This window comes from Peromyscus leucopus, chromosome X, assembly GCF_004664715.2.
Source record: "Peromyscus leucopus breed LL Stock chromosome X, UCI_PerLeu_2.1, whole genome shotgun sequence".
Lineage (NCBI taxonomy): Eukaryota > Metazoa > Chordata > Mammalia > Rodentia > Cricetidae > Peromyscus > Peromyscus leucopus.
Window position 1 is genome coordinate 73,879,092 of NC_051083.1, and position 17,699 is coordinate 73,896,790.

The 17,699-nt window shown below is 34.6% G+C and overlaps 1 protein-coding gene across 1 annotated transcript; it reads right to left on the minus strand.

The window, feature by feature from the left end:
* Positions 1 to 17,039: 17,039 nt before the first annotated feature.
* LOC114696802 (nucleoside diphosphate kinase B-like) lies at positions 17,040 to 17,204 on the minus strand. The gene has a single exon (XM_037199344.1). The coding sequence runs from the start codon at positions 17,202 to 17,204 to the stop codon at positions 17,040 to 17,042; it is 165 nt and encodes a 54-aa protein (XP_037055239.1).
* Between the last annotated feature and the right edge of the window lie 495 nt (positions 17,205 to 17,699).

Genomic DNA, 17,699 nt, shown 5'->3' on the forward strand with positions numbered 1-17,699 from the left:
GCAAAGCACAGGGGCTGGAGACCTTCAGGGTAGGGAGGAGGTGAGAAGCACTGAGAGGAGCCAGGCCATTGTAACAGGTACTTGGATACCAGGAGAGCCTGATGAGCAGAGTCCACTTTGATATGTTAATAAGCACCTCAGCTAACCAATTGTCCTGTTTCTTTGGGACCTAACTAAGGATCTCTATGTTCTTTCCTTTTCACAATGGAGATTATAAGAAATTTTAACTAATAGTAATGTTCAAAACCTTACTTTAGAAAAATATATCTTATGTATTATTATTTATATCTACTCTGTGAAGGGTTCACAACACGGTTGCATTTACCAGGCGGACACTTCCACCTAGCCATTTCCGCATCAAAAGCATCTCGTAGCTAGGATACCCGATGGGCCCGGATATCTCCGCCTAGCAAGTTCCAGGCCAAGGGGTCTCGCGTGATCAGAGTCCGTGACATTGCATGGTCATGTAAGCGCGCAACATGACCATGTGATCTACGCACACGCGTAGAGTAGTGACGTGACCTGGCCACGTTCCCAGCCGGTTTTAAAAGTCCAGCGCGATATTCCCCATCCTCTTCTCCATGCACGTGTCTCTCCCACAGGCCTGCACTCTCTGTCCTTTGTTTTCTAATAAACTCTATAAGCGGATTCTGTCGTGTTTCGTGATGTTTCCTTACAGGGTAAGAACACAACACAGCCAAAAAAACTAACACTCTGTCTACATGAGATTGTTTTTTTTAAAACAATTTACTCACTGCCAAATTGGCTTATGATTGAGTGCTTTTGTAAACTAAAGTTGTTAAGTTTTCCCAGCTTCCTTTTGGATCTCAGTAAAACTAAATGTTAAGGAAGAAAATATAAACAAATGACAAAAAGAATACATCTAATCCCCCATTCTGAATCATTTTAGAGCAGTCTCCCTTATCGCTTCAGGTGGCCTGATATTTTTTCCCTCTTCTTTGAACCCTGGCATTTTCTCTGTTGTTAAATCTTGTGGCCTCAAGGAAAGATCTTTGTCTGTCTGCTATTATCTATGAAAAGAGACCTTTCACATAACTCAAGTACGATAGATTTTAAAACAAAACAAAAGTTTTCTTGGTTACTACATGACTTTAGGAAAACTTTCAGAGATTTTTAGTTGTTTAATACATAGATGTTCACTAATTTAGCTGTATGATGCAACCACAAAGCTCACAATGACTTGAAGCTAGATCTCACCTTTAATGAAACAAAATGTATCATTTTCTGAATATGAATCTTATCATGAGTAATTTCTTGTAATGAATCCTTTTACATGTATATATTTTCTTCATTTTAGAATCTTTATTTTTTATATGCATGTACTTATTATACACGCCTAAATTGTTGATTCTTTAGCATTTGCCTAATAAATCTTCTATTGGCTAACATTTGAACTGTTTTTACTTTTTTATAAATAAGGGTATAATGAATAGCTCAATTTATAAATCATTTCTTACTTTTGGCCAAAGCATAATGAGACAAATCATCAAAAGTTTTACCATTGAATGAAAAGTGCATGAAATTTTATAAGTAGGCAGGACAGTTCTTTCAATAAGGCTCTTGTTTTCATTCTCAGCAACAATGTTTGAGAGCCATAGATTTTGCACCAATATGACAATACTTTGCTGTAACAGTTTTATATGTTTCTCAAACTAACAGCTATGTACTTATAGTTCACAATTTATCTAAATATGGGTAAAATTAAATTGTTTGTACTTGTAATTACTTTCTATTAAATGTCTATTAGCATATTTTTTCTAACACTCTTTAAACTTTTTTTTTGGATACCAGTGCTATTAAAATATTGTCTCATTTTAGTTTGTCTCTTTACTTTGTTTATGATTCTTTCTTCAAAATAAATTTTAAAGAAACAATACCATGCTGTTTTCATTATTGACTATAGGAAATTGCGTTATTACTAAAAGGTAAATCTCTCTATCAAATATATATGTTCACTTTTACATTGAACTTTGTAATCCATTTGAAATATATACTGGGATATAGTCTGAAAAATAGGTCTACTTTTACATTTTCCCCATGATATTAACTATTATCATTGCATCTCTTCTAACAATATCCATAATTTTCAAACTAGTCATTTTATTGTATGCTATACTCTGATGAGGATTTCATTCATTTCAAGAATTTTGTAATATATTCCAGTGCTCTTTCAATATATATTATATTGTCATATCAATGATTTTGTGGTGTAACCTAAACACTTCAACAAATTATTTTATGATTTTATATTTTTAGCTGGCTGTAATATAGCACTGCCATCTTACTTTACTTGTTTTAATTTCAAGACTAAATGTAAAAGAAGTAACTATTAATTAAAACTTGAACATTTTACAGACAATTACAATCAGAAAAGGTACATTTTGTCTATTGTTTGGACTACATTTTAAATTGAGAAAGTTATCAATATCTCATGGAATGTAAAGGATTGGGGCATTAGTTAACATGATTGATTACCATTAGCACAATTTAAATTAAGAATAAAAGTGGATAATCTCTTAATGCCACAAATACTTTGTAGACAAGGATAGGGAATGAAATATTGCAAAGGATTAGAACTTTGAAAGGAATCCAAAACTTACATCCTCTGCACATGTTGATGCTTTTGCACTAATGAATTAATTGAAACTGTGATTATTTGCACAAGACCTATACAAGATTGGTAACATTTCATCTTGTGTGAGGGAGAAGACCATGAGAGCTCCACTCTTCTTTGAAGAACTATTGGTAGTTACTTGTTAAAGAAGAGGGTGTCATTTTCCTCAATGGGGTAGCTACTGATAAGTTGCCCTTATATCAATAAATAACATTCCTCTTGTGCTTGGGCAAGAAACACTAAACACAGTGAACCTTACAGAAGAAGAAGACATAAGAGTAGGTGGGTAATTTGTTAAAAGATGCATTTAAGTGAGAGGAAGAATAGGAAGAGAAATGGAAATGTTGTTAGAAAATCACAATAGTCTATTACACACATACATTTATAGAACTGTCAATTTAAAAAAAATAAAAGTTCTAAAAATTAAGTTAAAGGAAAGAAAGGTAAACTCATGTAATGTGAAATATTTAAGAGCACTTAATAGTCCTTCTTTATACATCGTTTCCTTTTCTATGCTTTCAGTTATGATTGGTCAGCTACTGGTTGACATTATTAAATGGAAAATTTCTGATTAAAAAAATCATAGATTTTAAATTATGTGTCATTTTGAGTAATGCCACAAAGTCTTGTATCAGTCAACTCTATGATACCCATGACACTAATCATCTTTTTGTCCAATGGCACTTGTTATACAGGTTATCTATTCCAGGATCAGTTAGTAGCCATATAACTAATCAGATTGACTATTATATTATTATAGTGCTGGTATATAAAGTTTTTTACTAGATAGAGCTTCACAATTTCACTTGGCATCATAAAACATCAGGGATGTGAGGTGGGAGGGTATTATAATCACTGAACTATGTTTCCACCTTTTTCCTTACTGTTTACAAAATTAAAAACTATTTGACTTACTTTCTTAGTAAGTGGTGAAAAATACCTGTAACAAAATACCCAAAAAAGCCCTAACAAATGCTAGAAAATAATTGCTCATGGTGCCAGAGCATTGGTCTATATAAAAGACCAATATTTAAGCAAACATTTTGTTGCTGTTGTTTTAATGAGCTTCAGAGATGATGATTTCATGCTGCATTCTTTTTTATTAACTAATTAATTAATTAATTTTTACAGTCTAATCACAGTTCTCCCTTCCTCCTCTCCTCCTAGCCCCTCCTTCCTCCTCCCTCTTCCACTCCTCTTCAGAAAAGGGCAGGTCTCCCATGCATAACAGCCAGCCATAGCATATCACATTGCAGTAAGACAAGGGCACTTCCTCTCCTATTAAGGCGGGACTAGGCATTGCAGTTTGGAGCAAGGGTCCCAAAATACAGGTAACAGAGTCAGAGACAGCCCCTGCTTCCACTGTTAGGAGTCCCATAAGAAGACAAAGCTAAGCCGGGCGGTTGTGGCGCACGCCTTTAATCCCAGCACTCGGGAGGCAGAGCCAGGCGGATCTCTGTGAGTTCAAGGCCAGCCTGGGCTACCAAGTGAGTTCCAGGAAAGGCTCAAAGCTACGCAGAGAAACCCTGTCTTGGAAAAAAAAAAAAAAGAAGAAGAAGACAAAGCTAAACAACTGTAACATAAGTGCAGACAGCCTAGGTAAGTCCCATGAAGGCTCCCTACTTTTCAGTTCAGTCTCTGTAAGCCACTATGAGCTGAGGTTAGTTGAGTCTGTGGATTTTCTTGCAGTGTCCTTGACCCAACTGACTCCAACAATTCTTCCTTCTCCTCTTCCACAAGATTTCCCAAGAGTCATCTAATGTTTGGCTGTGGGTCTCTATCTGTTTCCATCAGTTGCTGTATTAAACCTCTCTGATGACAATTGAACAAGGCAAGAATCTATGAGTATAGCAGAATATGTATGATTAAGAATCATTTCATGGACTTTTTTTATTGGCAGTCATATTTGACTCTATACCTTTTCACATGGCTTGTGGCTTTCTGGTACTTTACATCTTGCTTCTCCTGGCAGCAGCTAGCAGCATCTCTTCTCTGCCTCTCCTTTACTCTTCCTATCTATCTGCTTGAATTTCCTGCCTACCTCTAAGCTGCCTTGCCATAGGCAAATACAGCTTTATTTATCAACCAATCAGAGCAACAAATATTCACAGCATACAGAAAGATAGCCCACAGTAATCTGGGGCTGTTGGTGGGCTTTAAGGATTGTTAGTGGGTGGTTGACAGTGTCTTACTTGGGGTTCCTAATACCAGACTGGCCTCTGGTAAAGTTGCCAGAGTTGTTGGTTGTAATATGGAGCTCAGGGGAGGGGGTTCACAGTGCATTCTTTAATGTCACTCCACCCTGAGGAGCTACTCTAGTACATATAAATTAATGAAAGGAGGCATGTAAAACTACTTTTTAAATTCTGTTTTGCTGTTTGTGTGTGTGTGTGTGTGTGTGTGTGTGTATGTGTGTGTGTGTATATGCATGCATGTGTGTATATTTGCATGAGTTTAGTTCTGGGGGACAAGCTCTCCCAATGTTACTACAAACTGCCTGGAACAGTCATGTAACCCAGAGCAGTCTTGCATACACCTTTATGTTCCAAGGACTTGAATACCTGTGCAGTGTTATATTAAGTGCAATTCAGTTTTGTGAAGATACCAATTTCATTCATGAAGATAAAGCCCAAATGATTTACTCATCTCTTAATGGCCTCATTTATATCACTCTTATTTCTTTTCCCTTCTATATTTGTTGCTTTTAGGTTAGCATATAGTTAATAGTGGGCTTCATCATGACATCTTCATACACATATGTGTTTTTTTGAAAGAAACCGCCCCCCCCCCATTGGCTCACTGGGAGTGACACTACTTGGAGGTATGTCCTTGCTGTAGTAGGTGTGGCTTTGTTGGAGGAATTGTGTCTCATCATCACTTCTTGCAGCCCATGGATCCAGATGTAGAACTCTCAGCTACCTCTCAAGCACCATATTTGCCTGCATGCTGCCATGGTTTTTCACCATGATATTAATGGACTAAGCTTCTGAACTGTAAGCCAGCCCTAATTAAATGTTTTCCTTTTTAGGAGTTACAGTGGTTATGGTGTCTCTTCACAGCAATAGAAATCCTAAGAGAGAAGTTGATACCATGAGTACTGTACTGCTGTGCTAGGCCTGACCATGCTTTTGTTTGGAGGGATGTAGACTTTTGGAATTTGGGCTTCAGAAAGCAATGGAATGCTTTAAGTGCTAATTAGTGGGCCATACTAGTAGGAACATGGAAGATAGTGCTGAGGGTGATTTTAAATGTGGTAATTTGGATCAAGAGGTTTAAGAGCAGAAAAATATTAGCGCATGTGGCCTAAATCTTGTGATATTTTGGTGAAGAATGTGGCTGCTTTTATCCTTATCTGAAAGTCTTCTTGGTGCTAAATTGAAGAGTTCTGGATTAATGGCTTTGGCATAAGAAATTACAAAACAGCCTAGTATTGATTCTGTTGTATGTGTAGTATGTATTCTGTTGAAGATTTATAATGAAAAGGAACAAGTTGAGCAAGAAAAACTGCGAGACATACAATTCAAGGAGAAAAGAGTCATTAGGAAGTGGAATAGAGCTAAATTCTATGTTCAAGGAGACAAACAGATGTCAAGAGGAGTGAAAGGACTTGTGACTACAGGTTAACATCCCATACATATAAGCCTCCAACTTATGAAAAGGAATTAAAGAAAGGCCCAGATATGGGTGTGGGTGTATATGAAAGAAAATCCCCCCATTGACTCACAGGGATTGGCACTTTTCAGAGGTGTGTCCTTGCTGGAGTAGATGTGGCTTTGTTGGAGGAATTGTGTCTCATTATCATATTATCCTGTTAATTCCAGGACTCCAGAGGCAGAGGCATGTGGATATGCGAGTTTGAGGCCCATCTGGCCTACAGAGAAAGTTTCATGACAGCCAAGCATAGACAATAAAGGAAACCATCTAAAACAGAATGCTAATAGAGATGTAATTGAATGAGGGGCTGATGTCCCAGCCCCAGCTAGCAGTAGGACCTGACACTTTAGGCAACATGGTTCTGGCTTTAGAAGCTAATATAGAAGAAAGAGGTTATGGAATCTCCCTCTATAGCTAAGAAAAGCAACTGAGGACAGGCATGTTGCAGGGGTGTCCTTGCATGGAGTCCTAGAGAGGTTATTATGTGAGGCTGTAAAGATGAATTGCCTTGGAGACCACATAATGTTGGAGATGCCAGAGCCATAAAATCCCTGTGGAAAAGAATCTCTAACAGTGAAAGAGGGAGTGGAAACAGGCAAAGAGAAAGAAAATTGTTGCAGTCAACAAATATAAAAGGAGTTAGAGATCTGAATTTCACTTCGACATCAAACATGGAGATGCAAAGTTTGCCTAGCTGGATTTCAGTCTTGTTTTGGTCCAGTATTTCCTCACTCTACTCCCTTTTGGAATTTTAATGTATATCCTATGACATTGTATGTTGAAAGTATGTGATCTGCTTTTCATTTTGATTTTACAGGGTATTACAGTTAAGAGAAGGCAAAAGTCTCAGAGGAGACATTGAACATTAGACTTTTAAACAAGTTTGACTCTTATAGACTAATGGGACTTTTGAAATTGGTCGAAATGCATTTTTGCATTATGATATGAATACAAGAGTATGGGAACTAAGGAGTGGAAGGTGGTAGTTTAAAAGAAAATAGCCCCTATAGATTCAAAGGGAGTTAAAATATGAGGAGGTATAGCCTTGCCGGAGTAGGTGTGGCTTTGTTGGAGGAAGTGTGTCTCATTGTCACTTCCTGCTGACTGATGATCCAGATGTAGAACTCCTAGTTACCTCTCTAACACCATGTCTTCCTGTGTGCTGCCATGATTCTTGCCATGACAATAATGGACTAAACCTCTAAACTGTATGCCAGCCCCAACTAAATGTTTTCCATTATAAGAGTTGCCATGGTCATGGTGTCTCTTCAGAGCAATAGAAATCTTAACTAAGAAAACAGCTACACTTTAATTGTATTCTTTCTCTCCCAAGTTGCCCTCACCATTAACACCTGTTTGCTCCCTATAGGTCCCCTTCTCCTCCCAAGATAGCCCCCCCATTCTAGTTTTTTATAACATGCATTCTGATAAATTCTCTATTGCACACAACTCTTAGGATATCTTCATCCTCTCTAATGGACCCCAGTATAGTTTTATAAACTATGCACACAGATATGCACACATAATAATAGATATGCATATACACATATATATGTATATTAAATGCATATATAATTTCTCTCTAGAGAGAAAATAGTCTGTGTTTGTCTTCCTGTCTCTGGTTTAGTTCATTTAGAAAGATTTCCCTTGTTTTCTATTTTCTTGCAAATGACATAATTTTATTTTCCATATGGATGCATAAATTTCTTACATTTCTTCATTCACCTATATGTTGATACACATATATGCCAGCTCCATTTTAGTGCTGATTTTTAACAAGTCCATGATAAATATGTATGTGCAAGTATCTCCATGGCATGTTATACCCCAAATTGATATAGGTGGTTATATATTAGTTCTATCTTTCCTTTTCCTGATGACGACCCTATTTTATTGCATTGGGAATTTAGACTTTAACATATGTTTAACAAACTCAGATAGCAGTATTCATGAAACAATCTCTCCTTGATCTGTCTTCACTGGCTTCTGACAAAGATAAATATACCCATTTTAGCTCTCTAGATTTATTTTGGAAATTCATTGATGAAATCACAATGTTATATCTGCATTCTTTACTTAACCACTCATTTTTATTTGTATATTTGTTTAAATCATTTGAGACAGTGCCTATATGCAGCCCAATTGTCTTTGAACCCTCAGTCCATCTTCCTGTGTTTTCTGGGTGCTGGGATTTTCATGCACACCTAGTATTATATAATATTTTGAAGTTTCAAGAATATGGTGGAACATGCATGTTACTTATTTACTGTATAATATAATGACATCCATATATATATATATATATATATATATATATATCAAAATTAATTATCCATTCATTGACTTATATTCATTAAAATAACTTCTTTTTTGGTTGTTGTGAATAGTGCTTTAAGTATACAAGCACTTAAATTTTTTGAGTGTACTAAACAGTAGAATTATCATGGTCACATGGTAGTGCTATACTTAACTTTTCTAGAATAATCACTATATACTTTTCATTAAATGTTAGACCATTTTACATTTCCACCAGCAATGCATGAGGGACCTAATATCTGCATGGCTTTTGCAAAACAAATTTTGTATTTCTTTAATGTACCAATTGTTATTGGAATGAAGCAGTACCTCATATTGATTTCGATCTTACTCTTTGTAAATACTAATGGTATTAGGCATTCCCATGTGTTTCCTGGTATTTATACATTTCCTTAATAAATGTTTCTTTAAGGCATTCTTTGGTTTAGATATACTTTGAGTACCTTTCTCAAGGTTTCGTGTTTTAGAAATGTGGTTCCCAAGATAGCTTCCTCTATGAAGCAGTGATTTGCTCACTGAAAGATGAAAAGCATTGAAAAAAAATAAATCCTTGTGCTTTCTAGTGATTTCAATTGATTAGGGGCCCTTTTTATTTCAAGATAGTCTTTACTTATTGTATCTAACTAGAAATGTTTTGAATATGAAAAATTGTTCAAATAATTGTACTGTGAATTTTAATTGAGTAGAGGGTAATCAGGCTATTGAAAGTCACTATTTTTAGACAGGATTACTGTAGTTTTCTCTAGATCTTCTCACTAGTGTTTTTGCAGTGTAAAACAATTTGAAATGTTTGATCCCTTTTGAATGTAACTATCTCTCTTGTAGAGCTCTGCTCTACAACGTTATGCACAATCTAATGTGTTCTGTATCACTGTTTGAACATATGGAGCAGCATGATTATGGCATTCCAGCCTATAAATCTGTGTTAAGTAATCTTTTCTTCCTACAAGAAAATGAATTGATTAATGCATTATAGAATACTATTAGGCTCAATTGTCAACACTATTGACAAGTAACTAATATAAATGCTCCATTTTCTATGTATTGTATTGTAAATATATAAGGCACTAACACATACTCTTTACAAAGAAACTTACAGTACAGTAATGAGAAGGTACAGTAGTACATGTGATTATTGTTGTGAAGAGATCTTGGCAAATAATGAAATTTCCCTACCTGTGTTGTTTCTTGTGGCTTCCATAACACATGATCTCAAGTTTAGTGACTGAAAACAATGCAAAACTATTGATTTAGTATTCTAAAACTCAATAAGCATCTTTTATTTATAAGTATCCAGTGTCAAGCCAAGAAAGCTGGTACAGTACTGGAGTCTCAGCATTCCAGACACAGAGATTGGAAGATCATATGCTCATAGCCAACCTGGGCTACATAGCAAGATCCTATTAAAAATCTATTGCAAAAAAGTATCCAGGTTCAGATGTTTTAATAACAAAAAGTGAGTGCATTTTAAATTGAGTTGTTTTGATTTGTTATTGCAGTGTAGTTTTTTGTATTTTGACACTAGATTCACATTCTATTTTTAATATTTTCTTCCATAATGTAGGTTATACTTTTAATGGTTCTGAATGTTATTTTATGCAAAATATATATTTTATGTAGTAAAAGTCATGTTTTAAAAAATCATTTGTATAGGAATGAGGATGTAGAGCAGTGTTAGAATTCTTGTTTACTATGTGCATCATCAGTTCATTAGTCAGAATTCCCCAAATCATCAAACAAATATGAAGTTAATAAGATTTATTTTTCCTTCTAAGAGTTCTGTATGAGACTCTATTTATACCTAGCAGAATTTTTCATACTTTATGAATACAGATATGCATTCTATGCATTGTTTTCAGAGTATGTAACATGGTTAATAGACTTGTTAGTGATTTGATTTATGATTTCAAAGTGTGAGTTAAAGGGACCAGAATCCAAAACTTTACAATAAAGATGAGTGAATAACAGAAGGTAGTCTGTGCTGAGAAACAGTAACACAAAGCAGAGATATATATTTGCGAAAAAGCATTTTATTACTTTTAAGGCTATTTGATCAAATTGGAGCCATTTATTTCAGTCTTTTACTAAGTTCCAAAGACTAGATTGACTATGTCAGATCTGTGAAATTGACTTTATGACACATGCTGTCTTTAATGGCTGTAACTTTATACCTTATTTTCCCACACAGGAAATATACAAGACACACACACACTTATATGGAATTATTTAGAAAAAAATAGCCACCTAAAGGAGAAATGTCTTTTGCTGTGTTTCTTGCAAACCTTTTTACAAGAAAATTGTCAATGAAATATACAAAACAATGTGTTACTATGTTTTCATTGCAGTTGTTATCAGAAATTCTCTACCTTGGAAAAGCCTGAGAAATCGATATGATTTACTTGCTTTATGGAGCATGACATTGAAGATAGTTTCAGCCATGCTGCATTTCCTTGTTAACTGAAGGATGATATGGAATAAAAAAAATCAAATCTGTAACATGAATCTTAAAGGTCTTATTAATAAAAACCTCAGTGCTGGTTATTGAGGTCTCTGTGCTTTCTTGTGATTTCAGTTTCTCAAGAACATGTTGCTTTTCAAGCTAAATTTTATTTACTTTTGTATCTAATTAAAATGTTTATGAATATTTAAAAATGCTAAATAGCTTGACTATCAAAACGATTATAGTTGAGGCAATAGAATGTATGTAGCACAAAAACAATGTAAAAGGCATCATATATGAGGAAAATGATGAAGTAATATTTAAAAACAATTAATGGAAAGGAAATATGCCATATAATCTTAGTCCCTCTGTAAGTCTAAGCACATTCCACTCACTTTGAAGAGATCTGTACAAAAGCCTGTTGTTGTTATTATTACTATTATCATTATATTGTTTTATATCTTGTGAGATTATATTTTTGTGACTCATAATTCACATATGTTCTCTTAAATAAGATTTTTCCCTTTTGGCACATCAGTTTACTTTGCAAAAGTAAATAAGAAAATTAATTAGAAAATTAATTAATTTTCAATTAAAAATTAATAAGAAAAGATTCTTATTAATATGAGATGATTTGACAATATTAGATTGCTGTCAGCTTTTAAAATATATAAATGATGACACAGAAATGGTTACTGTCTTATTTTCTGTGAAGAAATACCATAACCAGGACAACTCTCATAAAGGAAAACATTTATTTGGGGTGGCTTAAAATTTCAGAGGTTTAGTTCATTATTATCATGATGGGACATGGCAGAATTGAGCCAGACATGGTGTTAGAAAAGGAGCTGAGAGTTCTACATCTTGATCTGCAAACAACAGGAAGAAAACAGTGTCATTGGGCATAACTTGAGCATAAGAGACCTCAATGCCCACCACCACAATGACTCACTTCCTTCAACAAGGCCATACCTACTCCAAAAAAGTCACACTTTCTAATAATGCCACTCTCTATGGGGGCCTTTTCTTTCAAAGCACCATAGTTACCTACAGATTTTTTTTTGTATAGTAAAAATGGGGTTTCAAAAAAATCAACTGTATAAGAATGAGGATTTAGATCATTGTTAGAATACTTGCCTACTTTGTATGTGAATATCAGGGCAGAGTCAGGAGTCACCCAGCAACCAGATGCAGAGGAAGAAAGGTGAGAATGTCATATTGAGAAAAGATACCAAGCCATGTGGCCAAACATAGATAAGAATTACCAGTTAATTTAAGTGTAAGTGATAGTTAGAAATAAGCCTGAGCTACCTGTTGAGCATTTATAAGTTGCTGGTGGGACAGAAACTTCTGCCTCCGACTTACAGGATTTTTTTTGTTTTTACTAAAAATGGTGTTTTATAAAATAAATTGTATAAGAATGAAGATTTAGATCATTGTTAGAATACTTGTCTACTATGTATGTGGACTTCAGTTCATTACTCAGAACTCCCCAAATTAGCGGCCAAATATGAAGCTAAGAAGATTAATTTTTCCTTGTAAGAGTTCTGAGGACAACATGATAAGAATGACAGACATCACAACAAACAAGCTTTTTAATCTTCTAAAATTCCATCTCAGTCAATTGTATATTTAGATAGAGGAACTTGACATGTAAGATCAACAGCTTTTAATCTTACAAATATTATTTCTAATTCACAAAGATATAGAACACTTGTATGGAATTTTTATTTTCCCAAGAAAGTAAGAATAAAACTTAGGGCCTTTCATATCTGCTAGCAAGTCATCTAGCCCTATTTATATTCCCAACTAGAAGAGTTTCAGTAAAAATAATATTTGGGGCTGAATAGATGGCTTGATGTGTAATAATGCTTCCTATAGAAGTACGAGGACTTGAGTTCTGATCCTAGCATCCACAAAGCCAGACATGGATACATATACAAGTAACTCTATAAAACAGCCTGGAAACAAGAGAATTATTGGGTTTTGTTGAAAAGTGAGCAAGCTCCAGATTCAGTGATTAGCCTTATCTCTACAGAATGAGGTACAATGATGAAAAAACAGAACATCAAACTTCCTCCTCTGGATTCCACATGAGCACATGCCCCTGAACACAAAAATGCATACAAATACATACACATATACCACATGCACATAGGCATATACCATATGCACACATAAACAAACACAAAGGAATAATACAATTCTTGGAAACAGTACCAATATTTTACCTTATATAAAAGAGATCACCACCATAATTTCAGTAGCTTTGTTTTTTATTTCTATTATGTGGTGACAAATTGCTGTTATTATCTGTGATTGTTTTTTTTTTAATTCTAATGACCTCACTCTAAAATAAATTCTAAATCTGAGGTGAAAAAAGCTCATTTTAATATGTGAATTTTGAGATGTCTGAGAGCAACTGAACCTTTCTCAGCTCTTTGGTGCTTAGCTGGAGCAGCTATGATTCTTAACACTTAGTGGACACCAAAACCAACCGAAGTCAGAAGTTCTGGGATTCTTGTTTAATGAATTCAGAGAATGAAAGTCAATGACCACAAATGATAATATTTAGAAAGAAGTATTTGTAATAGGGAAAGAAGATAAATCTCCCTTATAGGAAGAAGGGTCCCACCGAATGGAGTACTATTAAGACTCATTGCCTTAGAGTTAATAAGGCTTTGGTGGATGGAGCAAAGCAAGAAAATGTACATGGGGGTCAATCTTGTTTTCATTCCAGGTATTAGGTACCTGTGGATTTGATACGGTCCTCAGAATGGTTTCCAGGAATATGATAACATTTTAGAGAAAAGAGATAAGAGAAAAATAAGACCCACTTACTGGCATCTCTAGCCTTCAGCCATGGCAAAAGCAGAGACTATTTTGGTTTAGAAACTTCCGGCATCTATGGCCTATGGGAAGGACAATGATAATTACATTCTCAAGGACATTTCTAACTTTTAGCCAAGAAAGAAACTCGTAATGTTACTTTGTTTTTGTTTTGTTGCGATTTCTGTTTTACATTCATGTATTTAGCTATTTTCTACCTCCTGTTTTCATTATTTTGAGATATTTTAATATCACAACCCTAATACTATCTATAGATATTTAAACACAAAGATAAAATAAAGGATATTTGAATAATGTTTGCACAACTGAGTTTATAACTCTTCATATAGAAATCAAAATATAAAATAGCCCAATAGAGAAGCCTTTAAAATATTTGGACAAAGAAAATGCTATATATAAAATAGTTGAGTACTTTTAAGTTCTAAAGTAAAACATAATAAAAATGTGGATGAAATGGATGATCTTACAATGAATGATATTATGTGAGATCATATAGTCTCAGAATTAAAAAAAATACATGTACTTCCTTGAATGTGAAATGTAGTCAATAATTTATGTATATTTGTAGAAAAATGTACCTGTGGATACATTATAATATATGGAAAAGAGAAGAAGGGCTAAATGTTAGTGAAAGAGGAGGGACTGAATGCAGGTGATGGGCATGAGTTTTAAAAAATGATATAAAGCTAATTGTTTTTCTAGTTCTAATTCTGTCATGAATTTTTTCATGTTTCGATAGATAAGTACACAAAATTAAATAACATAGTGAAATTGTAAAAAGTTCATGGAGAATTCCAGGTTTGGGATCAGATTAATTTTTGTGTGCAATGTTTTATATTTGTATATGTGTAATAATAAAGTTTATTTTAAAAATTAAACAAATGGAAATATTACTTCAAGGAAGAAAGGATACAAGACAAAAGACTCAGAAGTCAATAAAAAAGACGTACCAACCCCAAACTGGATATTAACCATAACCAAGAGATTCTTGAAATAAGCATAAGTTTTCAATAAATGTTTGACAATAAAATCAAATCAGTATAAGCTGGAACATTGAGTATATATATTTTATGTATACAGTTAATAAAATATATAAAGGAATGACTCTACTTGAATTTACCTTTATACTTTAAGTAAAATTTTGCAAATTAGAGAAGGTATTCTATCCAGGCAGTTGTCCTAATTTGTACTTATATTTATACTGCTTCATACACTCTTAGAGGCAATCAATTATTATTTTTGAAAGTTATGATACAAAGTTCAGAATGTAGTGATTGTATTGGGTCCTAGTGGGAGAAGATTTTAGGTTAAATCGTAAGACCTCAGACCCCAGGGTGACAAGTTTGTGCTTGTTCCTGTAGGTAATGTGGAGCTCTGAAAACATTTGGTGATGAATGCTGGTAGCAATACACAAATATAATTTGAGAAAAAGAATTGAAAAGTAACTCATTTCTTACATACATATCTTATTATTTTGACAGAAGGATTCTGTATTTCTTCTAAAATTTGTTTTAGTCTTTGACTAAATTATCACTTTATAATAAGGTGTTGAATACTACATTTGGAACTATATTATTTAGTTTAATAAGAGAATATTTACTGAATAGATAAATAAAAGAAGAAAAAGAACCAAACAACAATAAAATATATATCTGCACTTAGAAGTATATAATTCAAATTAATCAATAGTAAGTATATGTAAAAAATAATTCTGATGAACTGTTTTATGTGTATAAATGTATGAAGTGTACACCATACTTGGGTAAGCAATTTGATTGCATACTGTTCAACTAGGATGAGAAATACACAAAGCAGAATACACACATATGTATGACTACACACTTAAATTTCCAAAATACTATTAAAATCTATCACATGTGTTTTCTGTATAAATGATTTTAGATTTTATATAAATAGATAATTCAGCCTAGCCAACCCATGGTTTAAACATTACAATCTCTAGTCTAGTGAAAACCTAAAATATGCTAAAGAAGAAGACTGAATAATTAGGTCTCTACTTTCTCTGCTGCTGGTCCTGTAGTTTCTGAGCCACAGCCATGCTAGGTCATAGTTTGCGTGTATTATAGAGAAAAACAGTATGAACTTTTAGTTTTCTTTCATCTATCTTATCCCTAAGTATGCTTTCCTTAACACTTTGGGATTTGACATCAACATTTTGAGCCTTATTACATTTTCCTAAAAGCTCCCTTCCTAATGTGTGGATGCTTGTCAGCTGTGTGTCTCATCTTCATACAAGTTTAAAATAGCATCCTTTGTTTCCTTCTGTCCTCTTTTCTCTTACTCCAGAAATCTGTTTAAACTTTGTAGCTTGCCTGCCATATGGTTTTTCTTTTTTAAGTTCTGGTGAGTTTTACTTCTTTACTGGTGAATATGTTTCAGAAAAACTGCTCTATCCACTCAGTGGAATGAAGGGCTGTGTGTACGGATCCATCAGTTTATCCACCTCTACTAATACACACAATAGCCTAGATATTGGCTGATCATCTCTTTATTAGAACAATCAGGTGCCTTAGGCAGGCAAGGTGAAACAAATGCAACACATCTTTACATAATTAAACAAATGCAGTATAAACAGAAGCAACACACTTTTACATAGTTAAAGTAATATTCTGTAGCGCAAACAGTTTTAACACATCTTTGCTTAGTTAAAGTAATATTCCACAACAATTTGGGAATGCTCTGTTTAATCTATTATCAGTGGCTTCTGTAGCATAATACCATTAAGTAATAAATATTTGTCATGTGATAGTGAATGCCTGTGATCTTTTACTTTTCAAGGTCCAAATTCTTTACTGGTGAATATATTTTAGAAAAGATGATACATGCACTCAGTGGAATGAAGCGCTGTGTCCAGGGATCCATCAGCAATGCTGCTTTAACCACCTCTACTAACATACACAATCATGACTACGTGATTGTAGTCAATCAATTCTTTAGCTTAAATCACATACTGATCTGTTTTTCTACTGAATCACTGCCATGAATGATACTCCTGACAACTTGAATGCAGAAATCTCTTTGAATGGTGCCTGGCTTAGAATCAGCAGGTATGGTGTCTCATAGTGTCACTCAACCTGTCTTAACCACATTGAGCCCCTTCAAGACCATGGTCACCACAGGCCCTTATTTCATGTACTTCACCAGCCCCAGGAAGAAAGGATGGTCTTTCAGGTCAATGTAGTGCTGCATCAGGTGATCTTCTGAAGCCTGAAGGAACTTCATGGGCACCAGGTGCAAACCATTCTGCTCAAAGTGCTTGATGACCTCTCTTATCAGTTCCTGATGCATACCATCTGGCTAGATAACAATGAAGGTGTGCTCAAATTTGGCCAATGCCTGAAAGCTGGTGGGTTTGGCAGTGTCTGTGATAAGCTGTGGGAGCAGAGAGAACAGAGTGACCACGTCTGGTCACCGTGATCTTAAAATTTGGGCTGCTGAGGCAAGAAAATTGTGAGTCAGAGGCCAGCATGGACTATATAGTGTGACTTCCTCTCAAAATAAGTAAATAACTTAAATAATTGATTTAGTGATTCTGGTGATTTGAATAAGAATTACCCCCGTAGGATCATCTAGTCAAATGTTTAGTCACCAGGGAGTGGCATTATTTGAAAGGATTAGAAAGATTAAGAAGTGTGGTCTTGTTGGAGGAAGTATGTCACTGGGGGTGTGCTTTGAGCTTTCAAAGGCCCATGCCAAGCCCAGAGTCTCTCGCTCTTTCTGCCTACAGATAAGGATGTAGCTCTCAGCAACTGATCCAGTGCCTGTCTGCATGTCACCTCACCA